Raw genomic sequence first — 26,738 nt, 5'->3', positions numbered from 1 at the left:
AAACAGACTGAACTTTTTAATGCAAAGGATTAATTTTTCCTAATTTTCACAAAACCTGAGCATTGGCACTTTCTATTTCTTTTTTTTTTTTTTTAATGTTTATTTATTTTTGAGAGACAGGGTGCGAGCGGGAGAGGGGCAGAGAGAGGGAGACACAGAATCTGAAGCAGGCTGCTAGCACAGGGCCCGATGTGGGGCTCGAACTCAGAACTCAGAATGAACTCAGAACTCATGACACTTAACCGACTGAGCCACCCAAGAGCCCCATTCCTATTTCATCGCTAGCAGAGACTGGCTCGCTGCTTCCGCCTCCCCCAGAGCACAGCTAGACAACAGGTCACGTAGACACTAGTGCTGGCCAATGAAATGCGTCTAGAAGTGCCTGGCCCAGAGAAAGTCTCAGGTCCCTGCTCCTATCACTGAATGGCAAGGGATCCAGGCGAGGATGTTGAGGCCAAGTCACAGGATGAACGGCCACTCGCCGCTCATAAACACCCACCACATTGACTTTTGAATAAGTGAGAAATAAATTCTCATCGCATTAAATCACTGAGATTTTAGAATGCTTTCATTTCTTGTTGTAGCTGTTTTTAACAGTAACCACTAAATAATACATCACCCGCTGTCCTTTCTTCTCTCTTTCTGTCTCCTGCTCTCCTCATTTCCTTCCTTTTACTGTCTTTGTTTATCGTGTGATTAGGTCTTCCTGATTTAATCACCAAAACAAACTGCTTTTATTGGATATGGGACTAAGGCCTTAAAAGTGTTGAAATAATAAGCAGGCCCAATTAATTTAATTAGGAGGAAAAGTTCAATCAATTCAACTTTTTAAAAAGCTAGGATAATTTTTATTAAACAACTATTTGAAGAAAGGATCACACTTTTCTAGTTTAGAGATCACATAAGAGTCTCACGATAACTGTGACAAATGTGATTATCTCAGTGCTAGAGACCCCGCGGATGTACACAACAACCATCGTCTGATGAGGAAAACCAATGTGCATGGGCCTGAAAACAGCTACTAGCCTAAGCTCCCAGCCAACTATCTACTCAAATGGGACTGTGGCCTCCAGTATGCAACCATGTTCATTGCACAATAAGAGCAGGCCAGAAAAAATATGAGTACTGGGTATACGACTGGGTGAGGCTTCCAAAAGAATTAAGAGTTTCAAAGCGGCTTTTTTAGAATCACAAAACGAAAATCTGATTTTTGTAAGCTGCTTTCTTTCAGACTCAATATGGCAATTAACCCTCTTCCTTCTTGCTCCAAGTTGGTGGTTCTCAAGCTGGGCTCAGTAAAGCCCATTCAGAGGCCGTCTTAGGAAGTGGGCTCCAGGCAACTCACCCCAGATTTGTCAAGAAAAAGCTTTATTTTGATACATTTTGCCATTTGGGCTTCTGCATCAGCACTTTTTTTTTTTTTTTTTGAGAAGTTTCCCTTGCTTTATGGGGTTACAAGCCATAGCTTTATAATGTTCTGCCTGGACATCACACCTACTCTCATAGTTTTAGGAACACAAATACCCAGTGAGGTCTAAATCTGAATCTATAGCACATCTCTTTTCTGGGCATCCCCCCCACACTCATGGTCCCACTCATACTTCACCACCTCCACTTGCTGGATGTCTCATAGCCACCTCTTCACAATATTTCTGAAATAGAATGCATTATTCTGCCTACCCTTCTTCCTTCGTGGATGACATCACCATCCACCTGATGATTCAGAGAAAACTCTGAATCATCCTGACCCCCTTTCTCTTCCATCCCCATATCCAATCAGTCATTCAGTCTAGTTTGTACACTGTCCTAATTACCCATTAAATATGCCCTGCCTCTCCATCCTCATTGCCACTGCTTTAGCCTACGCCCTTGTCACCCTCCTTCACCCGGACCATTACAATAGTCCCCAGCGGTTCTCCTACCACTCTATCCCTGGCTGCCTTGCTTTTGCTGAAATACAGTAGAAATACTAAAGGTTAATGTTTATTTTTACCTTGTCAGTTAACAAATTGCTTTCATGTACATTTTCATATTTAAGTATCATAGCATTCCCGCAAGAAGACACTGTTATTCTTCATTTAGAATAGGAATTGGAGGCCCGAGAAAGTATCTTGATCAAGGATCCTCAAAAAGCCAAAGAGCTGTTGTTCAAACCTGAGGACTGTGAAGTTTATGCTGATGATGTTAAACCATACTACCAAACACATGTCAGTCCTTGGTTCTAACACCTTCAGTTCCTCACCACTGTCTACAAGAAAGTCCAGACCTTTTAGCACATCTAAAAGGCTCACTGTAATTGTGCCCCAGGGAGCTTTAGTAGTTATTGGTAACAGTTAAACAGTCCAGCTCTGGAATTAAGACCCACATTCTAGTTAAACCCTTGCTTAAGTTACATAACCCCTATGAACTTCAGTTTCCTAATGGGCACTCTAAGGCTAATAATAGAGTTTACCCCACAAGGTTGTTGTGGGGCTTAAATAAGATGGCGCATATGACATGTTAAGTGAATGTCAGCTATGAGTACTGATTTACCAGCCTCATCCTATGGCATTGGTTTTCCATCTTCCACCCTTTGAGCAGCTCACACTTCTGTGACCTTGTCTGTGAAATCTTAAAGATCCCAGCTGGCGATTTCCCCACCACTTTGTACACACCTCTATAATTAGATACTTGGTTGGGTGGTACCACCCTTAAGACCAGCAGTGGAATGTTCCCTGGGAGTGGTCAGTAGGTCTTGGAGAAAGTCCCCACTACAGAATGCTCTTCCCCAATCTCTCCTAGGTCTATTACCTTAGATCTCTTGTTCCTTTGCCCTGCCTCTTCCTCAACTCCTGCCATTTCTGATGTCACATTTGTCCTCCAGGCTTGCCCTTGCTCTAACTTGCCCAGCCTTGTTGATGGCATCTGACCGCAGCTCCATGACAGTGCTGTGTTCCACTTATGTGTGAAGCTTTGGCAACTTGTCTGTTCTCTCTCTGGCATCTGACCTCAGTCTGTTTCCTGTTTCTAGCTTTTCTGAAGCTGACAAGTCCCAGGGACTGACCAACAATGGGTCCGATAGGATGATCACAGATCTTACCACCCTATTTTTTGTTGTCTTTCTTATCCATCAAGCTGAACTCTTTTAAGACAGAGACAACTTGTCTTTGATCTCAGTAGATCTTCTGTAGCATCTGGTTTAGAATAACCCCTTAATAATTGCTTGTTGATTGAATAGACTATTGTTCCCCCAAACAAGTGGCTGTGAGTCTTGGGGTCTCCTGCTGTATAAGTTTGCAGATCACACAGAGGCATCTGAGTGCACTCAATCTTCTAAAACTCCACTCATATAATCAGCTTCCAATAAATGAAAAGTACACATAACTACGATCATATGTGGTATTTTTTTTCCCATAAAAATATAAAACCATTTCACCTATAAAGTATTTTTTCTTATTTTCTTCCATTACATGCTGACAGAATTCTATAAGTTTGACTAGGTCATCAACAACCTATTTAGCTTCATTCTATGCATTTTCAAGGTTAACTGCTTTTACTCTGCACTTTGTTGATGTTAATCCCTTATGATTGTATGTAAATTTCTTTTTTTATTGTACATAAATTTCTTGAAAGAAATCTTTATGTATTTTTTGATGGTACTTTATTGAACAGCCTTATGTGAAGTGCATACTACAAAATATTGCTTACATTGAAATATATTGCAGTCTCCTAACTTTTGCTGCTGAAAAATAATCTCATTTTGTGTTAACTCAACTATATGGCTTTCATTGGACACATTTTTCTTCAACCACAGAAATTTAATTTTGTTTTTATCTGTAAAACAACAAGATTGCCCAGATGATCACTGTTTCTTTTCATCTCCAACCATATGTATAGTTCTGAAATACAATTTAAAAACCCTGGTGTCTCCTTGTCTCAAATGATCCTAGAATTAATAGAAAAAAATCCTAAAAATCTATTGATTTACTAAAATGAAAAATACCCTTTGAAATTATTAAAATTTTCAAACACATACTTTAGGGAAATGCAAAGTAATGCAACAATGAGATACCACAAATTGATTATCCTAATGCTGGGGGCATAATTGGACACCACTGGTAGAAACATACATTTGGTATAACCTTTATACCAAAAGGGCAATTAGACAATATGTTTCACCATAAATATGCATGCTTAAAACCATTTGGACCAGAAATTATTCTTCTAGAAGGTTCTCCTAAAGAAATAATCAAGGATAGATGCAAAGCTTTAGCTAAATGATGGTTCTCATCATTTAGATTGGAAAAGACAAGAAACTCATTAAATGTTTGTGGACGGAAGGAAGTGTCAGTTGGTAAACAAGTTGCACAGTGCCTTAAGGCTACTACTCTGTAAAAATTGGGGACTGGGCACACAATAGGGAAGAAACGTCCAATCACTTCTTTCTGGGGCTCAAGTCCTGCGGGTATATCATTCGGGGATTAGGCCAGGCAGGGCTACCTTCTTTTATTCTCTCTCTGGCTTCATTACAGGACAAAGCAGGGGGAATTGAGCATCTCAAAATCTGAACCCGAGGTGTGAGGAAGAAAGCTGGATGGGGCAAAAGAGCAAACAAGAGGCAAGTCAAAATCAAGAATGGAGGAGATGAGAGGAGGCCGGACAGACCTCTGCAGTGAGGGCAGAGTGGGGTCTGGAACACAAGGTGACCACGAAGGATGAATGAGGAAAGTGCTCTCTTGCGTCACCTTCTGGTATCCAGGTGTATGTGGACCAGATAGACCTGCTCATAAACTCTGCTTGTTGCTCTTCTAAAGGGTTTACAATAGATAATAATCAAAAGGTCTAACGATAGAAGATGGGTTGAGAAAATGTTTACAAAAGATTATTGTAGGGGAGGAAAAATAATTTTCCCTCTCCCTTCTGAGTTCTTAGCTAATACACCTGAGATAAGAGGCAGATCAACAAGAGAAAAACAGAATTTGATTAACATGTATACCTCATGTATACATGGTAGATACCCAGGAAAAAAATAAATAACTCCCAAAGGTGGCTTAGGATTCAGGCTTAAAAATCAATTTTTGAAGAACATTTAATCACATAGGAATATGTTTATTCTGTGTAGCTTTTTTTTTTTTTTAAAAGCAGGCTACAAAACAATGCAATACACCTCCCAATACGGAGAAAGAGTGCAAGTATGATATATATCATCTAGGATGCAAAGAAAAATGTCTGGGGGAATAAGTGAAGGCTAAAGTAATCTGTGGTTATCACTAGTGCTAGGATTACAAGCAGCATTTACTTTCTTTTCTTCATGCTATTCTGTACTGTCCAAAATTTCTACAAGGAATATATATGATTTTTATGATCAGAAAAAAGGTTTAAATACGTAAGAAGTGTGCGTTAGAGACAGAGAACAGTGTCCTAAGGGTCAGAGGTCACCATGAATTCCAGGGATGTGAAAGAGGTATGAGCAGCTATTTGGTGGGCAAAAACCCAGATTCAGCACTGAGGCCTGGATGAGACTCAAGGGTCCATGAGATTTTACTGTTATTTTTCTATAGCAATTTAAACTGTAATCTGCATAGCAGTAAAGGCAGCTCTGTTTATCTTTTGATAATACAACATGAATTTCCCTATTGGCAGATAAGTTTCTCCTGTATAGCTAATATATATGCACATATTTTTGCATGTCTAACCATGTCATTTGCATATAATTTAAACCCATAAGTGATGTTTATAAGAATTCTGAGCCATACACTTCCCACTCAGCAAGCTAAGTGAACAAATTAAATCCTGTCTCTATTAAACTATTATCAGAGCAGCAGTGGCTGTCCTGAGGAGGTTGTAATCCCAGCTGACCATTGAGGATTTACCAGTAACCTTGGGCCTACCACAGAACTGCTTAGGGCCTCAGTTTTGTGATCCACGAATGAGGGTGGTAAGCTACTATTTCTAAGGACCAGTGAAGTCTATGATTTGGGGATTTCTTTTTCCCCATGGTAAGACTTGACAACATCTAAAAACATAATGAAGACTGAACACTCTTTGAATACTAATCATTTTTATTCCATATGTTCCAGTGAAAAGGAACAATTGCTATTTTAAAAAGAAATGTCTGAAGCTGCTTATGCATTCTGGAAGATGGAAGAGACTAGGCTGATCTTTTGTTTGCGAAATACCTGGAGGGGGCTTTTGGTTATAAAAGGTGATTTCTGCAAGGCATTTTTCAGCAATATGTATTTTGACAGAGAACTGAATTGTTCTGTAGGTAGAGAGACTGTGGGTTTGCCGTGGTAAAAGGAAGGGGTGATTATATCAGTGGAAGTGTCTTCTCCTTCCTTCTACCCTCCATTAGACCCCCAACCCACTTCAAGTAACACACAATCTAAGTAGAAGCAGCGTGCTTCTAAACAAAATAATGAAATAATACCTTTAACCCTAACTTCCAATCAGATTGTTCTCCCCAAACCCCTTTGTCTGTATAACAAGTTTGAGAGCCACTCCTGGCAGAAGGAGACCGTTTGGAAATACTGAGGACTTGACCAAGAGGGTAAAGGAGAGAAGGGTCTGAGCAGAGAGGAGAGCAGGAAAGACTTGGCTGAAGGGCTCCGAGAACAACAAGGGCTGGTATTCCGCTTGGAGTTGTTTTCTATCTGTGTGATGCTGTAGCCCATCCCCTGTTATTCCAGACCTTCAGCAAAAGCTTACAACATATACTTGTCCAGTGTTAATAGTTCTGTGGGGGGAATTAAGGGGTCCTTATAGGGGCAAACTGGTAGGAGCAAGAACTATGGCTGCAGGAGGGAAGAGGAGAAACAGGAATTTGGCAGAAGCATTCTGAGTGAGAGGCGACTTGAAGATCATAAGCCAACCTACCTCCCACACACTCTGGTCCTCAGCTGTGACACATAACACATGCACGTGAGCACATGCACATACATGCTCGTGTGCAAACATACACAAGCACATGCACACACTTGTGCACCCCCTACTGGGAAGCTTAAAAAAATACTGGAAAGAGGCAGGACTTATCATAATATACGGGTTGGGCTGGAAGCTAATCATTCCATCTGTGTATTATAGGACAGGGTATTCTGAGAAGGTTGGAACACTGCTGAATGGCTTTCACTTGAATGTGTAATTCTTTTTTTTTTTTTTATGAAATTTATTGACAAATTGGTTTCCATACAACACCCAGTGCTCATCCCAAAAGGTGCCCTCCTCAATACCCATCACCCACCCTCACCTCCCTCCCACCCCCCATCGACCCTCAGTTTGTTCTCAGTTTTTAACAGTCTCTTATGCTTTGGCTCTCTCCCATTCTAACCTCTTTTTTTTTTTTTTCCTTCCCCTCCCCCATGGGTTCCTGTTAAGTTTCTCAGGATCCACATAAGAGTGAAACCATATGGTATCTGTCTTTCTCTGTATGGCTTATTTCACTTAGCATCACACTCTCCAGTTCCATCCACGTTGCTACAAAAGGCCATATTTCATTTTTTCTCATTGCCACGTAATATTCCATTGTGTATATAAACCACAATTTCTTTATCCATTCATCAGTTGATGGACATTTAGGCTCTTTCCATAATTTGGCTATTGTTGAGAGTGCTGCTATGAACATTGGGGTACAAGTGGCCCTATGCATCAGTACTCCTGTATCCCTTGGATAAATTCCTAGCAGTGCTATTGCTGGGTCATAGGGTAGGTCTATTTTTAATTTTCTGAGGAACCTCCACACTGCTTTCCAGAGTGGCTGCACCAATTTGCATTCCCACCAACAGTGCAAGAGGGTTCCCGTTTCTCCACATCCTCTCCAGCATCTATAGTCTCCTGATTTGTTCATTTTGGCCACTCTGACTGGCGTGAGGTGATACCTGAGTGTGGTTTTGATTTGTATTTCCCTGATAAGGAGCGACGCTGAACATCTTTTCATGTGCCTGTTGGCCATCCGGATGTCTTCTTTAGAAAAGTGTCTATTCATGTTTTCTGCCCATTTCTTCACTGGGTTATTTGTTTTTCAGGTGTGGAGTTTGGTGAGCTCTTTATAGATTTTGGATACTAGCCCTTTGTCCGATATGTCATTTGCGAATATCTTTTCCCATTCCGTTGGTTGCCTTTTAGTTTTGTTGGTTGTTTCCTTTGCTGTGCAGAAGCTTTTTATCTTCATAAGGTCCCAGTAATTCACTTTTGCTTTTAATTCCCTTGCCTTTGGGGATGTGTCGAGTAAGAGATTGCTACGGCTGAGGTCAGAGAGGTCTTTTCCTGCTTTCTCCTCTAAGGTTTTGATGGTTTCCTGTCTCACATTTAGGTCCTTTATCCATTTTGAGTTTATTTTTGTGAATGGTGTGAGAAAGTGGTCTAGTTTCAACCTTCTGCATGTTGCTGTCCAGTTCTCCCAGCACCATTTGTTAAAGAGGCTGTCTTTTTTCCATTGGATGTTCTTTCCTGCTTTGTCAAAGATGAGTTGGCCATACGTTTGTGGGTCTAGTTCTGGGGTTTCTATTCTATTCCATTGGTCTATGTGTCTGTTTTTGTGCCATTGAATGTGTAATTCTTGACAGAGAACACATTCTTGTTACATTAGTAAAATTTAGCCTCAGTTGGCTCAATTTTTTTCTTTCTTTCTTCTTCTTATTTTTATCTGAGAGAGAGAGAGAGAGTGCACATGAGCAGAGGAGAGGGGCAGAGGGAGAGAGAATCTTAAGCAGGCTCCATGCTCAGCACAAAGCCCAAACACAGGGCTTAATCCCATGACCCTGGGATCATGACTTGAGACGAAATCAAAAGTCGGACAGTCAGTCAGTCAACTGAACCACCCCAGCACCCAATTTTTTTCTTTAAAAGAGAGTAGTGGGGCACCTGGGTGGCTCAGTTGGTTGAGCGACCAACCTTGGCTCAGGTCATGATCTTGCGGTTCGTGAGCTTGAGCCCCGCATCAGTACAGAGCTTGCTTCGGATCCTCTGTCCCCCCCTCTCTTTGCCCCTCCCCTGCTCATACTCTCTCTCTCAAAAATAAATAAAACATTAAAAATAAATAAATAGAGTAGCAACCTTCATTGTAGTAGAAATCACTCCAATTGTTGGCAAAATTTTCAAAGTTTGATTTCTATTTTAACCCCTTGCTTAGTCAGCTGAGCTCATTCACATCTTGAACTCACAGAGATTCCTTAATCTGGCCATTCCTTCAGCCCCAAGGACCTTTGTCTCTCCTGGGTCCTTCTCAACATCCTTTCACTTGAAGGGGGCCCAAACAAATGCCTGATCCACCCGTATGGGCCATCTCCTCTTGTCATTGGGTTTTTTTTCATTTAAATGATTGAATTTCAGTATCCGATGGTGTGGATGCTCCCCCATTTGGAGTGTGTAAAACTAGGAACACTTAACATGTGACTGTGACAGAAGCAAATATACCAGATGTGGCTTGGGTTTCAAGGATCTGTTTTTATCCTGATTTACTGTTAGTTTCCATGACCACCACAAGTTGAAGAAAGGTCCAAACCTTTGTGCTCTTACTACATTATCACATGTAAAAACAAAGTTTAAAGTACAAGGTCATGAAATGATTCTTTGGGCCAGCACTTTCTCTGGTTATTCATGAAGATATGCAAGCAAATGCTTTTTGGGTGTGGTGATTATAAGTGTGTTAACAAGATGGGGGGGGGAATATTCTGTTAGCAACTGGTACAAGAATCCCCCCCGGGAGAGCTTGCTTCATTAAGAAACGCCGTTCCTGCCTGAGATAAAAGGTGGGTCTACAGAGGCTGGAGTTTGGCTTCTCACACCACAAGGAGCTCCTGGGTGAATCTGGGAAGAAGGGGGAGAGAAGAAAGAGAGAAGGAAACATAAAATGAGAGAGGAGATGTTGGGGGCTGTGTCTTCAGAAAGTTAAAAAGAATCAGAGAATGTTTGGGGTGATTGCATTTCTTATGGAAACTTGAAGAAGTTCAGAGGAGCCGACCAGCTAGCTTCTGTATAGTCATAGGGAGAGGGTGGCCCGGGCTGCACTGGAGGGACGTGACCGGCCTGCTCAAAGGGAGACTGAGGAATAGCCTAGTGAGCAGAGGCTGTGGTGTTAGTGCAAGCCTGAGTACTTAGAAGTGAACTGAGACAGTCAGTGAACGATATAGATGGAGAGAGAACAGATAAATGGGATCTTAGCGGTTTTGACGGCAGACTTGAGTGACAGAGTTCCAAGAAGAGAGCTTGTTTTCTCCAGCAGAGACATAAGAGACAAATCCTGGTAGGAAAAAGAAAAAACACGTCTATTGTCTATTCTTCAGTGGAGTGCAGGCATTCCTGGAAACCACATCATTAAGTGGACTGCTACAGAATAGAACCTATTGTCACCCTAGGGAAAGGATTATAACAGAATAGCATCCTGACCAAGAACTCAGCATTGCAGAAACCATAAATACAACCAACCACATGTCATAAAAGCAAAGATAGGTATACATTCGTATAACCACTTAAAACTGTAAAATTATTCTTGAGTTCTACAAAACAAGCATAAATGTAATATACTCAGTTTCATAAAAGACTCCAATATGCTATAAAGCGAATAGTTGTAAAAACTAGTATAATAAATTTAACATGGAATATGTTAGTTGTAACAATTAATTAAACACTTAAGATTTTCTTTGCCTTCTTAGTACTTAAATGAAGTTTTATGGCATAAGTATAATGTTTAATGGGGTTATCCAAGAAAGTTCAAGTTAATGCTTTCTTTTCTCTTGCAAAATGTGTCTGAATTAAGCAATGCTGCTGGAAGTCAGTCAATTAATCAAAAGTTCCTTAAGGAACATGGCTGATGCTCCCCACCTATTATTGTTGCTACTGTTGCGGGTGTTGATGATAATTCTGGCACTAAATAGCATATTTATAAGAAAGATACAAGAGTAGGTGTCTCTACTGTGTCATTCGATATTGAATTGTGGATGGTTACATATACCTCTTAGGACATTCTGGAGGGTACCAAGTGGAATTCACCCTTTGGTGTAATTAATTTGGGCTGACTGGGAAGTATTTGTTTAGGAGTATTTTATTAGTCAGGATTGCATTAGGCTGTATGTAATAGATACCTGTCTACAAATAGGGGTTTCTCGTTCCCAGTAGCAAGAAGTAGAAGCAGCCCTGGGCTGATACACCTGCTCACGATAGTCATCAAGGACCCAGTCTTCCATAGTTTCCCATTCTGCATCCTCAGGCCTGAGCTCAAGATGACTTTTGCACCTCCAGGTGTCATGACCACATTTCCAGCAGGAAGAGGGGAAGGACAAAAAGTATGTGCCAGCTAAGTTTTTATGAGGAACTCAGCAGTCTTTTCAGAAGCCCCATCTAGTGCACTTCTGCTTGTCTCTCGCTGACTACCATGAAACATGGCCACCTACACAGTGGAAGTTGAACACATTCCATTCCAAATGAAGCCAGCGTTCTGAAGAAAAGAGGTGGAGAATGGATATTCTATAGGCAGCTAGTGATATTCTTATGCAAGCTGATTTATTTTAGGATAGCAATTCATAGTCTTATGATGGCATACTCTATATCACAGGTCGTGTTCAAATGTCAAGGTCAGTAACATTTTTCTCACATAGACTTAGTTTAAACTGCTGTACTTTTAAAATTTTTAAAAAATGTTTATTTTTGAAAGAGAGAGAGAGTGTGAGGGGGAGCAGAGAGAGAGACACACAGAATCTGAAGCAGGCTTCAGGCTCTGAGCTGTCAGCACAGAACCTGATGCAGGGCTCAAACTCACGAGCCATGAGATCGTGATCTGAGCAGAAGTCGGACACTTAACTGACTGAGCTACTCAGGTACCCCAAACTGCTGTACTTCTTATAAATCTTGCCTACCTGCCCTTTCAAGATTATTATCTATCATTTAAAAATATGAAAAACCATATTTTAGGTGAAATGACTTGTCTGAGGACAAGTGGGCTCAATATGAACATTGTCTTCATCTAGCATTTCCCATGTAGAGAGTTATCAACTGTGGATCCTGGAATTAGAGAAGATGGCTTAGAGATCTTTGGGACTGCACATGATGGGACGAAGTCCAGAAAGCATAACTGGTTTAGTCAATGTCTCCGTACTGACAGAGATAGGACTAAAGTATGCTAGACTGGAAGGCAAAAGGTATTCCTGCCTAGTATACTTTCTGCCTATTTCTAGTAAACATATGCCTATTAAATATGTATCTCAACTTTGAACTCATTTCTTTCATGAGGAAGAAGAAACAAGTCACAAAGATTTCACTTGTTCTCCATACGCTTCAGATTCTTTCCTAAACCACTTATTTACAGGACCCCTCAGGACAAACCTAATAACAAGGTTTGTCACTTTATGGACATAAACACGTACGTCATGGAATAAATGATATTTGCCCAAATGGTAGAACTATATAACTAAAAGCCTGGTATGGTCCAGTTAGTCTGGAATACTTGAGTTTGTGCTATGTGCAAGGCAATTTGCTTTAGGTGTTTTCAGTATTTCAGTTCTTGAGGCTTACCATCTGGAGGCAAACAGACACCCTTCTTTGGTGTTGTGATTTTTGCCTGGGAAGGTTTTATGTGCACGCCCAAGTGGCAGACTGGGAAAGGACCATGGAGGCTGTGTGGTCTATCCCTTCCCCCAAGGCAGGTGACTCCTCTCCATACCCCAGACTTATTGCCATAAGTCATCTATAGAAAGATCTGAATGACAAGTAGCCACTATTATTTAGGCAGCTCTAAATTATCATAAAGTTCTTCCCTCTCTTAAGCTGAAATCTATTGTTTTTTAGCTTCCATTTACTGATCCTAATTTGTACTTAGGAGTCATATGGATGTTAACTCCATCTTCCATGAGACAAATATTTGAAGAGAGGTATCGTGGTCCTGGTTAAACTTCTCCCCAGTTCCTTCTATTTTTCTTCCCTGGGACAGCTCTAGATCCTTCAGCATCATCACCCTCCAAACAGCCCAATTCATCGGGCTCCTGAGAACCAGGTACATTGAGAACTAGACACAATACCATGGGTTAGATGTGGGCAGCACATAAGAGGACCGTTTCTTCCTTTATTTTGGGATTGTGGGTACTCAACTAATGTGGCCATAAATTGTATTAACAACCTCATCCCAATGTTGTTCCGTATTGCGCTTGTTGGCCTGTTGAAACCATTACTCTTTTTTTCTGGAATGCTGTGGTCGGGTCAGTTCTCCTCCTCTGGATTTGCGTATCTACACTTGCCTTGGGTGTACTACAGAAGCATTCAAATAAGCAAAACATGCCACATTAATTCGTTTTGTGGTTGTCACATTAATAATTCAATCACAATGTTGTGCTACACTCATTGTGCACTTAACCTCTCCCAGGTAACTAACCAGGATTATCTCCTTCAGTCCTTACAATGGCTCTCTTGAGAGAGGTATTACCCAGTTTTACAGATGAAGAAGAGGCTCATAGAGGTTGAAGCTTGGGCTTACAGTCACACACAAAGAAAACGGAGGATTCGGATATAGATCCCTCAGAATTCAAAGCTTTTGCTCAGAGCTACAATTCTGCTCTGCCTCTTTATCTCAGCATACAAAAAACCCCAAAATGTGGCTAAATGAGGGCTCTTCCCACAGATGTATAGTACTTAAGGAGAAAAGACAGAATTGGAGAAATTGGTTTGGGATTCTGTTTGGGTTAGGGTCTAAGATAGATACTCTGCAGCATAAAATCTCATAACCCTTTACCTCCTGAGGGTCAGAGGGAAAATGACCTAGTAATGTACAAAGTAACATTGAAAATGTCCATTTCATGAGTCTCCCTGGCAGCTGGGCTCCTAAGACAGAGGCAGCTGAAGAGGATACATTTATTAAAACATTGAGAATCAAAGTGCCATGCAAACACTAGGCTACAATTATTTCTGTCAGAGCAGACTTGAGAAGAAGTTCAAAAATGACATAAGGGGGAAAAGAGCTCTATGATTTGTTTTTAAACTATTTTTTTAATGCTCTGGTAGACTAAACAGCTGTTTTTTTTTTTTCCTGCTGCATCAGTTCTGTCCCTCAGCAACTCACAGCAAGAGTGGCTGCAAAAGAAAATGGCCAATGTGAAAGCATGATCAGAATAATGGCCAACCCCCAGCAAGGAACAGACCTTTCCCAAATAGGATGAGGGCTTTGGCTTTGGGTTCTGAGCTTGGTGTCTCCTCCCCCTACTATGTAAACAGTCCTTTGAAACAGTATGACACGATGGTTCTGAGAGAGACTCCAGAAAATGAGAAATGTTCATTGCATGGAACCACATTTAGCTAGCTAAAACTAAAACAAAATGAAATCTTACTCTGGTTGCTACAATGAGGAAGGCCAAAGCCAGGAATTAGATGGAAGCAAGCTTTTTTCTTGCTTTGTATTTTTTACTCTAAACAATCCTTTCTTTATTGTTGGTCAGTTCTGTAAAATGGCTGATCCAGGACCTCTGTAAATGAGGTTGCTCCTGCCACAGGGCCTTTGTACATATCTTTCCTTCTATCTGGACATCTTCACCATCATTCCTACCTCATCATCCTGGCTGACTTACGCTAATCTTTCATGTCTTGGCTGAAATGTCCTTTCCACGTTTTGTGTTCTTGTACCTTGTAGATTTTCTTTTTAGTGCTTGTGACAGGCAGAATAATGGCCCCCCAAAGATGTCTACATCCTCATTCCCAGAACTCGTAAATATATTACCTTACATGCTAAGAGGGACTTTGCAGATATGATTAAGGATTTTGAGTTGGGCATTATTGGGTGGGCCCAGTGTAATCACAGGAGTCTCTATATATTTAAATATAAATATTTAAATATATGCAAACATATGTATTTAAATATATGTAAAGTATATATGGCTGTATATGTAAATATATATTTAAATATAAATATTGTCTCTCTCTCTCTCTCTCTCTCTATATATATATATATATAAAATAAGTAGTTTCCACACCCAACATGGGCTTGAACTCACAACCCCAGGATCAAGAGTCACATGCTCCACATCAAGAGTTCTTGTGCTTCACCAACTGAGCCAGCCAGTGACCCCTCACAGGAGCCAGGTGCCTCTTATAAATAAGAGAAAGGCAGGAAAATGTCCCAACGAGTCTCCATTTGGGGAGATTTGTAAAGGAGGCATTGCATACTCTGGATAATGGTTTGATTTTTTTAATGGATTTAAATGAAAACGTGTATTTCATTAAAATGAGGGGAGAGAGGTTCCATAATAATTAGGTAATTCGTTTTTTGTTTCCCCCTTAGGCATGACCTGTTTTATGACCCTCTATCTAGGAGATCGATGAAAGTGTATTTCTATTTTTAGCATTCAGTTCCCAAACCTGAGCTGAAAACCTCAGCACTACATATAGAGTAGTACACGTTATCATCTGGAGCATGCGCAGTCCCCGGCTGGGACAGTGGAAACGAGGAGGGGTGCAGAGGTAGTGAAGAGAGGGGAGAAGAAGCACGACATTCTCTGGGCTCGGCAGCCCCCAGCCTGCACACTCATTGAAAGCCGGGGAAGGGTTTAGTGTGCGCTCTACTGCCATCTGCTGCCAGCTGTGGCTTCAAACACTGAGTAAAGACTCCTGGTTTAAAATACAAAGAAATCCAGTGGAAAGTTACAGATAAAGACTGATCCCCTCTACTTTCTATCAGACACATAGCATGAAAGTTCATTTGCTCCATATCGTTAGGGACACTTGGTGTTTTAATTTTTGCAACTTTAGACATTTTTGTGATTCTGCCATGATATCTCACTGATTTCATTTTGCATTCTCAGGATGACTAAGGTTGAGCCCTTTTAAAAAATATTAATTTTTATTAAATACAAGAACTAATGCCCCTCTTAGCCTGTTCGGGGATCAAAGCCGCAACGTCAGTGCTGTTAGTGCCACACTCTACCCAACTGAGATAACCATCCACCTAACTGAACATTTTTCACCTGTGCTTATGATCCTTCAGAAATCCTCTTTTGAGAGATGCATACTGCAGTCTTTTGCCCATTTTCCTTTTGGGTTTGTTAGTCTTTTCCTTATTGAGTTGATGAGTTCTTTATTCTGGATGGAAGTGCCTTGTCAGATAATATGTTTCGAAATTTTTTTCATATGGAGGCTTGCCTTTTCGTTCTTACAATTGTACCTTTTGATGAACAGAGTTTGTAATTTCAATGTAAATTGCAAATTTACATTTACATTTAATGGAAATATATGTAAGTGCAAATTTAATGTAAGTTGTAAAGTCCAACTTACCAATGTTTTCCTTTAAGGTTAATCTTTTCTGGGTCTAAAGAAATCTTGGCCTACAGCAAAGTTATGAATATATTGTCCTGTGTTACCATCTAGAGGCTTTAGCATTTAACCTTTCACATTTAGATCTACGATCTACCTGAAATTGATTTTTGTGTAGGTGTGACATAGGGGTAAGGATTCTAGGTTTTTTTTTTCTGTTGTGATATTCAATAGACCATTGAAAAAACACCCTGTCCTCACTGCACTGCATGCCATAGATCAAGTGACTGTGGGTCTGTGGATCTGTTTCTGTATTTCATTCCAGTGGTCATTTGTTTATCCTGGGAAGATCCACAGCCATGTCTTTTCTTTTTTTTTGGTAACAATAATGATAATAAATGCGAAGTTATTTTTAAAGCCCACAGACTGCTCTGTGTTGGGCAGTTTGTCCACCACTACTTCCAGCACTCTCCACAATGTCACAGTGTCCTAAGGCCGGCCCCAGAGAGACTAACCCGGGTCTTTCTTTCAGAATTAAATATGAATAGGACTTACTACTGCTACTTCTACTACTGCATGGTAACACTGGTATAGTATTAGCTATGTGCCAGGCAGTCTCCTAAGCACTGTATACTCAGTAACTCATTCAATCTTCCCCGAAACTCTAGAGGTAGGTACTATTATTCCCTCTTAAGGAGCAGGAAATTTAGTCACAGGGAGGTAAGTAACTTGCTCCGAATCATTCAGCTAGTAAGAACCAGAAGTTGAGTACAGTGAGTTTGGCTCCAGATTCTGTTGTCAACCACTATCCTTTGCTGCTGGTCTTATAGGCAATGCTTTTTTTTTTTTTTTTTTTTTTTTTTTTTAATGAAACATGATATGCCAGGCAACAGACAGCAGAAGCACCAGTCTTCTAGCCCATGGACCACCAAGTACTCCAGGGCAATTTGACTGTGGAAGACGATCCTTTCATGCAGCCTCTGTCCATTCACTCACTCTTTGGGGTAAAGTATTCAGCCGGTAAGCTTAGCTTGGTTGAACTTTTTATACACTGTGGTGTGATGTAAAAATCTTTCATGATACAGCTCCTATTTTCCTTTCCAACCTCATCTCCTTCTAAAACCCCCAAATGTACTGTTCTGTGTTCTTTTACGTGATGGTCAGGTGGGGCCACAAGAAGAGACACAGGAGAGGCTCAGGAAAACAGAAGTTCTTATACTCACGGTCTTACAAACAAGAGTGTGCCATACCGTGCAGGCACCCACGTCACACGGAGCCACATGGGGAAGCACCAGTGCTGGTCAGGAGGCAGAACTAGAGCAAGGGGAGAGCCTAGGCCCCAGCCTTTATCCGTCTCTGTATTTCTGCAGGAAAGGCAAGGCAGGCCAGGGTAAACAGGATTGGCTAGCTGAAATAATTACTGTGGGCTCTAAGCTGTGGGGTGCTCTTTAGTTGCCTGGTACTTGGTCCTGAGATGATTAAGGCAGGATATTGCTTCCTGGGCATGTATGAGCCAGACAGGGGTATGGATCTGGATTGGTTAGTCTATATGTCAAAGCAGGCAACTTGCTATGCCCTTTGCTGAAATTCAAATCCCAGAAAAAATAGCCAGAAAAAAAATTTAAGATGTCAAAACATCATAACATACAGAAAAATTTAAACGTATAAAGAATACACATATTCTGTATTCCAACTACCTGTAGTGCCCAAATGCTATGTTTCTTCATCTCAGAGTATACACTGTTTCTTGCTTTGATTGCCCTTGTCTTGTTAATCTTTAAATTTTAGATTAAATACCACTTTTCTCAGGTAAAAGTTCTAATGACAGCAGATGCACAGTTAAGAGCTTTCCCATCACACCCTGGTGGCTATAGCACTTTTCAGTTCCCTGCAATTATTGGTTAACACACCTATTTCCTCTACCAGTTCTAAGACCCTCCTGAGAGGCTGTGGAGTGGGAAGAGTAGAAATACTATTTGAATGAATAAATGAATAAATTAAATTCCTGCTTCCAAATATTCCACTCTCTTTCTTTTTCTTTCTTTCTTTCTTTCTTTCTCTCTTTCTTTCTTTCTTTCTTTCTTTCTTTCTTTCTTTCTTTCTTTCTTTCTTTCTATGCTTATTTATTTATTTTGAGAGAGAGAGAGAGAAAAGAGAAAGAGAGAATGTGCAGGGAAGAGGCAGAGAGAATCCCATGCAGGCTCCATGCTCAGTGCAGAGCTTGATGCGAGGCTCGATCCCATGACCGTGAGATCATGACCTGAGCCGAAACCAAGAGTTGGATGCTCACCCGACTGAGCCATCCAGGTGCCCCTCTTCCCTCTTTTCTAATCTGTACCATGAACCGTATCTAAACATGGTGTGATGACACTTCCTTCTTGCCTTTCACTGATGGCTCTACCAGGGAGGGCCTCTTCCTGGTGAGGCTGGGGTCAGTTCCTGGTTAGTTACTGAGATCAGTAATCTGGGTTTTAATATTATGGAAATAATTTATTAGCAAGATAGAAAATATATTTGGAGGCAGGTGTTTTAAACTAAAAATTATAAAAATTCTAGTGTACATAGTTTCCTGTTATGTTTATCATTAAGATAAGGAATTAATCCTCACAATAAGCGGAAAACAAAGGGTATTATTTCCATTGTAGAGAGGCAGACTAAAGCTCAATGATGTCAAATGACCTGGTTTAAGGTCCCAAAGCCAGTAAGTGACAGAGGCACTCAAATTCTCATTTGAATCCGGGGCTTCTGTTACTAAATCTGGAGCATTCTCCATTAAGTCATACTGTTCCTTGACTTATATTTATTTCCCCTCAGCTTTTATTTGTCAATATTTATAGGCAACAAAAAAAGATACATATTTCGTACCTGCAAGCACTGAGTTAGTGGTCATTTTGAATGCCTCTCAATCTAGTAACCAGTAGAGCCTTCTCAAAAGGGTTTGTTAGGACAGCAGTGCCAGAGAAATGAGCAAATATAAACATCTCATAACAGAGACTGGTCTGCAGAACTGTCAGGGACCCATGCATTTTCTAAGTAGGATACTAAGCACACAGCAGTTTGTAAAGAACCTCCAGGTGAACCTAGAGTTTGCTTCAGTATGAAATGATGAGGAGACTTATCAAATGTTTCTAGGTAATCAGTAAAACTGGGGATGTAACATGATAAGTACCGTAAATTGGTGCCACAGAAACGGACATAAGATTATAGAGCTAATGGAAAATTAGGCACCTGATCATAAAATTTAAATTGTGGCAATGTAGACAAAGGAATCAACAGCATATGAAAATCTGAACACATTTTTATGTATCTAACCGAAGTAAAAAGCAACACTGTATAAAACTAGTATAGAAAAATGATGTTTTAAAATGTTTTTTCTCTGTTTTAATTAGGTGAGCCGACTCACCTATTGTCTGAAATTCCCATTTTCAAACATTCACATAAATATTAACTTCTCATGTGTGCAATGAGAGTTAAATTTCTTTCATATGCTTCTGAGCAAGGGGTTTTAAAAATCCAGGCTATTACATTTGTTTCTCTTTACAGGTTTTATAAAGGCATTCCTGTACTTTGACCCTTCAAAAACTAGTTTCAAATACTTGAAATACTTCAAATACTTCTGAGCCCTACTTCTTTCTCCTCAGTCATTCTTAAAACTCAAAGAAATGTAAAAGATTCAACTTTGGCAAAGGCTGGGGCCCCCGGTTGCAATAGTATTGTATATTCCTAAATGTTATTTCATGAAATACACATTAATCAAACAGGAAACAGAGACACCAAATGTTTTATTCCATATGTTCAATTAAAAAATAGAAACAATATTTACATAACATTATATTTACGTATTTACACAGCATCAACATAGAAGGCAGTAAGAAATGATGGTTTGTGGGTTAATGATCATTATACTTGAAACATAAGATGACTTTCAAGTATACAGTATACAATGAAAAGGATTATTGAAGAGTATTTTAAAGAAAAAAAATTATGTCATGGGAAATTATTACTACATGGTTCAGAATTTACATTAAGTATATTTTGGATCCTAATTTTTTTTCCTTATTTAAAAAAAATACAAGTGTACTGATTTATGAAGCCTAAGTTTGCTTTCAATAAATCATCTTGTCAATATAGCATGATAAATTTACAGTTCATTATTTATAATCTTTAAATATAATGGAAGAGCAAAACTTGGGAGTGCTCTTAAAATGTAATTTTTAAAATGTATGAAAAACTATATTGGGGAAAATGTCACACATTATAGCTTTGTTTTAAATGTAAGTGATAGTTAAGATATATACACGCTTTACAGGAAAGATTTCCTGACCTAACAATACAGGTATACAAAGGAATGAATATATACCATCTCATGAGATGCCCATTAATCCAAGAGTGAATTAGTCCATTGCCAAACAGGGTGAGAAATTAAAATGAGGCAAATTGAGTCAGCAATATACAATTTCAAATTTCTAAGAACTTGAAAATAGTTTTCAACATTTATTTACCATAACGTTAAGTAAAAACCAGAAACTCTTAAACTGAAAACTAGCCTTGAACTTGGAACTAAGTAATTTTGTCAATGTGAGAAAATGTAGGCAAATCCCAGTTTACAAAATTATCTACAGAGACAAATGATGGGGACTGCTATGCTGACAGCAACATGTAGATTTCCTTTGCCCTGCTGTCAGTTTATCTACTTTATGAACTAGTGAATTACATACCACCACAAATGGGAAAACAACATTCTTCATTATATCACACTACATATTCACAAAGAAGTTACGTATCCACAAATTATAAAAATAAATCTTTCTTTAGATTAGAAAACAAATAAAAATAGAATAATTTGCATTAAAAGTTTTAAAAACTTTGGCAAACTAACCTGATGATCATGACTGTTTTTGCCACAGCTATGTTGTCTTTGAAGTTATTCACAAAATTAAATCAGAAATCTTTGATCCACCAATGTTTTGGATGCCAAATTCTTCTGTCCTACTGTATTACGTATAAATCTAAAAATCTGGAAAAAAATTAAAACAATTTTTATTAATGAAATTTTATATACAGAAAGAATGAAAATTATATACAGAAAGAAAATGAAATATGTATAACCAATTAAAATATCTAAATTAAACTAGCTAATTCTCTCAGCTATTTATTTTCATGTATCGGGCATCTGAGACATGGTGATATACAAAATTATTTCAAGACTCTTTATTATCTTTCATAATATCAAAGAAGTGTATATTCCTATTTAGACTATGTTTTAATGAATTAATAATACAAATTTTCTCATCTTCATAGAAATTCACTGTCAAATATGTTGCAAGGCATCTTACCTCTAGCTCTAAAAGCTACGGAAACATCAACAGAACTGTTAGTGATAGAATTTGTAATTTTAGATCTCTGTCAAAGACTAATAAATTATGTATTACTAACTCATATACTTCCTTGGATATAATGGGGGAATATTTGAGTGACATTAATAACATTTCCAGAACAAATCTGTCATTTCTTAAAATCTCCATTTCAGGCTTCAAAGCCATCTAGCAGTTGTTTTTTTATTCACACAGGTGGAAAATGCATGAGAGTTACCATAAGGGGGTTGTTCTGGGGCTGAGTCCTGAGCTAGATCACCCTAGCTTGCCTTTTTGTTATGTTAACATCTGGTGCTGAGGATGAATGGAACTCTAATTACCTCTACTTTTTTTTTTTTTAATTTCAAGGTTTTATTTAAATTCCAGTTAGTTAACATATATGGTAAAATTGGTTTCAGATTCTAATTACTGCCGCTTCTGGCATCTAGATGATCAGCAATTTGAATATCTTCCTACTGGATTCCTTTTACATTTGCTCAAACAACTTATGCCCTCCACAAGACCCCAGTATTTCATTGATCCTGAAGAAGAGGGCTGAAATGTTTCTTCTTTTTTTTTTTTGGTAGGAATAATCATATTCTAAACCTTTATAAATTCCTTGTGAAAGTAGATACTGTTAGTCTCTGCTATAAAATATCTACTTCCAATGTATTTTTTAAAAAATTATTTAAAACAAATATTTGTTTTAAAGTTTATTTATTTATTTGGCGGGGGGGGGGGAGGGGCGGGGGGAGTGGTGGTACAGAGCCCGATGTAGGGCTTGAACTCACAAGCTGTGAGATCATGACCTGAGCCGAGATCAAGAGTCAGACGCTTAATGGACTGAGCCACCAGGGGCCCCATCCAATATAGTTCTTTTAAAAGAAATCCAGTAAAAAAACTTTACAGTTACCTCTTGTTGTAGGTATGTAAGGAAGGCTGCTAGAACAAAATTTTGGCAAGCCAAATCCACAACACAGAAGAACAGCACATCAAAAATAAGAAGAGTGGCTTCATTTCCATAATACAGGACACTGCTGAAAGAATATCCTTCATCTATTTAAAAAAAAAAAAAGCAATTTATAAGATATAAATTAGAAACTGCAAAATGGAATAAATTTCTGGTGATAAAGTTTGGATATTTAAAAACAGCACAATAGAAACTAGCTGCTACTTGTAATACTTCATTGCTTTAAAAAAATAAACAAACGGTATTAAAATTAAAAATTGCTAATCTCTGGGACGCCTGGGTGGCACAGTCGGTTAAGCGTCTGACTTCAACCAGGTCACGATCTCGCGGTCCGTGAGTTCGAGCCCCGCGTCGGGCTCTGGGCTGATGGCTCAGCGCCTGGAGCCTGTTTCCGATTCTGTGTCTCCCTCTCTCTCTGCCCCTCCCCCGTTCATGCTCTGTCTCTCTCTGTCCCAAAAATAAATAAATGTTGAAAAAAAAAAAATTAAAAAAAAAAATTGCTAATCTCAAAGATTAGTCAAGGAATTCTGCTCATAAAAAGCAATTTTAACATTTGTACCAAGGGTTGGTCATTGCTTGTAATATAAGTGTATCGTCAATACCTCTCAAAGACCAGGTAATTAATATCCCTTATTTGTTTATATAACTAAAGCCCAAAGAATCTTAGGTTCTTCAAGATAGAGGAAGTTAAAAAAAAAAAAAACAAACCAAACCAGCAAGGACTGAATAGTGCATAGTGAGCTATAATTTGCGTCTTAAATAGGTTGCGTCTTAAACAGAGCAGAACTCTAAGGTTCTGCTCTAAGACCTCTCTCTCTTTTTTTTTTTCTTCCCCTCACTCCACAAGGAGGGGTTTGTTCTTTTTGGGATGTAAACACCCTTTTAAGATTCTGATGAAAGCTACAGATCCTTTCACCAGAGTGGGAAGAAAGCACATAAATACAAATCTGGCACCTAATTTCAGGGAGGTCCGGGGAATCAGCAAAGCTGTTCATGGATATCCAGTTAGGAACTCTGTTTGATACAAGGGGATGCCTGGCTTGCTGGTAATGTTCTTTTTTGATCAGGGTGCTAGTTACAGGGATATATTCAGTTTGTGAAAATTCACTCCCCTTTATTCTATATCCTTACAAAATATGGACTTCTGTATACATATTATACTTGCATATATATTTAAACAAATAAACAAGCCTGCTCTGTATGCTCTTCCCGGGTGTTCTTTCACTGACATCGCTCCAGCAATGCCCTCCTTTGATGAGACTCCCGGCTATTGTGTGCCTTTCCTTTCTCCTGAGATCCAGTTCATTACATTTAATACCTCACTGGACATTTCCTCTTAGTTGTCCAGAAAGTACCTCAAGATACAACATATTCAAAACTAAATTTAGGGGCACCTGGGTGGCTCAGTCAATTAAGCGTCTGACTTCGGCTCAGGTCATGATCTCACAGTTCGTGAGTTCAAGCCCTGCGTGGGGCTCTGTGCTGACAGCTTGGAGCCTGGAGCCTGCTTCGGATTCCATGTCTCCCTCTCTCTCTGCCCTCCCCCACTTGCACTCTCTCAAAAATAAACATTAAAAAAAATTTAAAAGAAAACCTAAATTCATCTTCTTTCCCTCCATCTGCATTCTTTTAGTGAAAAGCATCACTACCAACCACTTAGTCATACAAGCTGGAAATCTGGATAATTTTTTACTACTCTCTCTCTACCTGTTTTTTTCCTCTTAATATCTCTGACAATCCTTTCTTCTTCTTTATCCCCATCATTACTGCTGTAGCTCATATTCTCATCATCTCCCAGTGAAGATGAAGATGAAGATGACTGTATTGTTATTACAAATAGTAACATGACTACACTGGGAGCCATCCCATACCAGGCACTGATGCCTACCAGGCTTTTCACACATGATAACACAGGTATAAATACAACCTTAACACACTTTACTATTGCCAGAGTAGTAGAAATCTACCATCAGATTTGCTTAACACTTTTTGATGGCGCCCATGTTCCTTAGCAGTGGTTTCCAAATTGTTTTAATCATGGATCCCTATCAGAACAAAGTGTTAAGCATGCATTCCACAATAGGTATATTTTATTAAATATTACTATATATTATAAATTCTTTAAAATACAAATTAAAAATGACTGAATCGCAAATATACAAATAGACATTTTAATGTTTTTTCTCATACCTTCACGAATCAACCACATCTCTTGTGAGACAAACATTGAAAAGATGTATATATATATATTTTGGAAACAACTGCTCTATAGGATAAAGTAAAACTCCTCAGGATGTCAGACAAGGATTTTGGGATTTGATCATCACCCTCTTTATCTTTCATGTACTCCTACGATGTCCCACTTCATACCAGGCTTCACCAATAAAATTCGTAAGTACTGAATGCCCTTTCCCCCTTCTGTACAAATGTCTTTGCCTCTCTTCCCCTGACATTCCTGTTTGACAATAGTAACTTTTTTTGTTTAAGATGCAATTCAAACTTTTCCATGTTGCTTCTTCTGGCTCAACTCCATGTCTGGTTAGATATTCCACTATCCTTTCTGTACTTGGTATATCCTGTGCCTGCAGAGCCTTCCATCCCAGCATTGCCCCACTCATACATTTGAGATGCCCACTAGTCTGTGTATCTGTGTATCCTGGGACTGGCACAACACATAATGCCCAATACTGCCTGAATAAGTGACATCTAGGCCAGGACACAGGTTACATCATTTCCATTTTAATGAACCCATATAAGAGGTTATCAGCCACATTAAAAGTGACATATATACCACATTTTTAAGATAAGAAACCAGGTTTAGGCACCATTCCTGTCACAGATAGCTGTGATTTTTAAGAATTTGGATAAAATAAAAAATTAAAACTAATCACGAATGTTATTCTTTAAGTGTTTCATTAGTTTTCCACTAACTGCAGATTCTCATAAAATCTGAATTTTATGTTCACTCTTGCCACTTTTATTCAACATAGCACTGGAAGTGCTAGAGTAATCGGGCAAGAAAAAGAAATAAAGGGCATCTAAACTGGGTAAGGAAGAAATTAAAAGGTCACTATTTGCAGATGACATGATACAACACCCTAAAGCCTCCAATCAAAAACTCTCATAAGTAATAAATGGATTCAGTAAAGTTGTAGGATACAAAATTAATACCTAGAAATCCTCTATACACTAATAATGAAGTAGCAGAAAGAGAAATTAAGAAAACAATCCCATTTACAATTGCACCCAAAATAATAAAATACCTAGGAATAAATAACCAAGGAGGTTATCTGTACTCTGAAAACTATAAAACACTGATGAAAGAAATTAAAGACACCACACACAAATGGAAAGATATTTCATGTTCATGGGTTGGAAGAATTAATATGGTTAAAATGTTCACACTACCCAAAGCAACCTAAAGGTTCAATGCAATTCCTAACAAATTGCTAACAGCATTTTCACACATCTGGAACAAATAATAGTAAAATTTATATGGAAACCCAAATAGCCAAAGCAATCCTGAGAAAGAAAAAAACAAAGCTGGAGGTAGCACAGTTCCAGATTTCAAGATATACTACAAAGCTGTTGTAACCAAAACAGTATGGTACTGGCACAAAAACAAGACACATAGATCAACATAACAGAATAGAGAGCCCAGAAATAAACCCATGCCTATATGGTCAATTGTTCTATGACAGAGAAGGCAAGAGTATACAATGAGGAAAAGACAATCTCTCCAATAAATGGCGCTGGGAAAACTGGACAGCTACATGCAAAGAAAGAATAGAACTGGACCACTTTCTTACACCATACACAAAAATAAAAACTCAAACGTATCAAAGACCTAAATGTGAGACATGAAACCACAGAACTCCTAGACATAGACAGTAATTTCTTTGACATTGACCATGGCAAATTAAAAAAAATTTTTAAATGTTTTGTTTATTTTTGAGACAGAGAGAAACAGAGCATGAGCAAGGGAGGGGCAGAGAGAGAGGGAGACAGAATCTGAAGCAGGCTCCAGGCTCTGAGCTGTCAGCACAGAGCCCGACGCGGGGCTCGAACTCACAAACCATGAGACCATGACCTGAGCCAAAGTTGGATGCTTAACCAACTGAGCCACCCAGGCATGCCTGACCATGGCAAAATTTTTAAGGAGACATATATATGTCTCCTCAGGTAAGAGAAATAAAGGCAAACATAAACTATTG

The 26,738-nt window shown here is 39.1% G+C and overlaps 1 protein-coding gene across 1 annotated transcript in view; it reads right to left on the bottom strand.

Moving 5' to 3' along the window:
- Positions 1 to 19,963: 19,963 nt before the first annotated feature.
- TMEM67 (transmembrane protein 67) overlaps positions 19,964 to 26,738 on the bottom strand; it is a 54,577-nt gene continuing 47,802 nt past the window's right edge. The window contains exons 27-28 of the mRNA XM_043601374.1: positions 22,468 to 22,610; positions 19,964 to 21,217 (exon numbers count right to left, since the gene is read on the bottom strand). Of these exons, the coding sequence (XP_043457309.1) occupies positions 21,137 to 21,217; positions 22,468 to 22,610 (224 nt within the window). The 3' untranslated portion in view covers positions 19,964 to 21,136. The remainder of the gene's footprint in view (positions 21,218 to 22,467; positions 22,611 to 26,738) is intronic.

This window comes from Prionailurus bengalensis, chromosome F2 (genome assembly GCF_016509475.1).
Source record: "Prionailurus bengalensis isolate Pbe53 chromosome F2, Fcat_Pben_1.1_paternal_pri, whole genome shotgun sequence".
NCBI lineage: Eukaryota > Metazoa > Chordata > Mammalia > Carnivora > Felidae > Prionailurus > Prionailurus bengalensis.
Note: the sequence above shows the minus strand (reverse complement) of the source record. Positions and strands in the feature narration are given on the sequence as shown.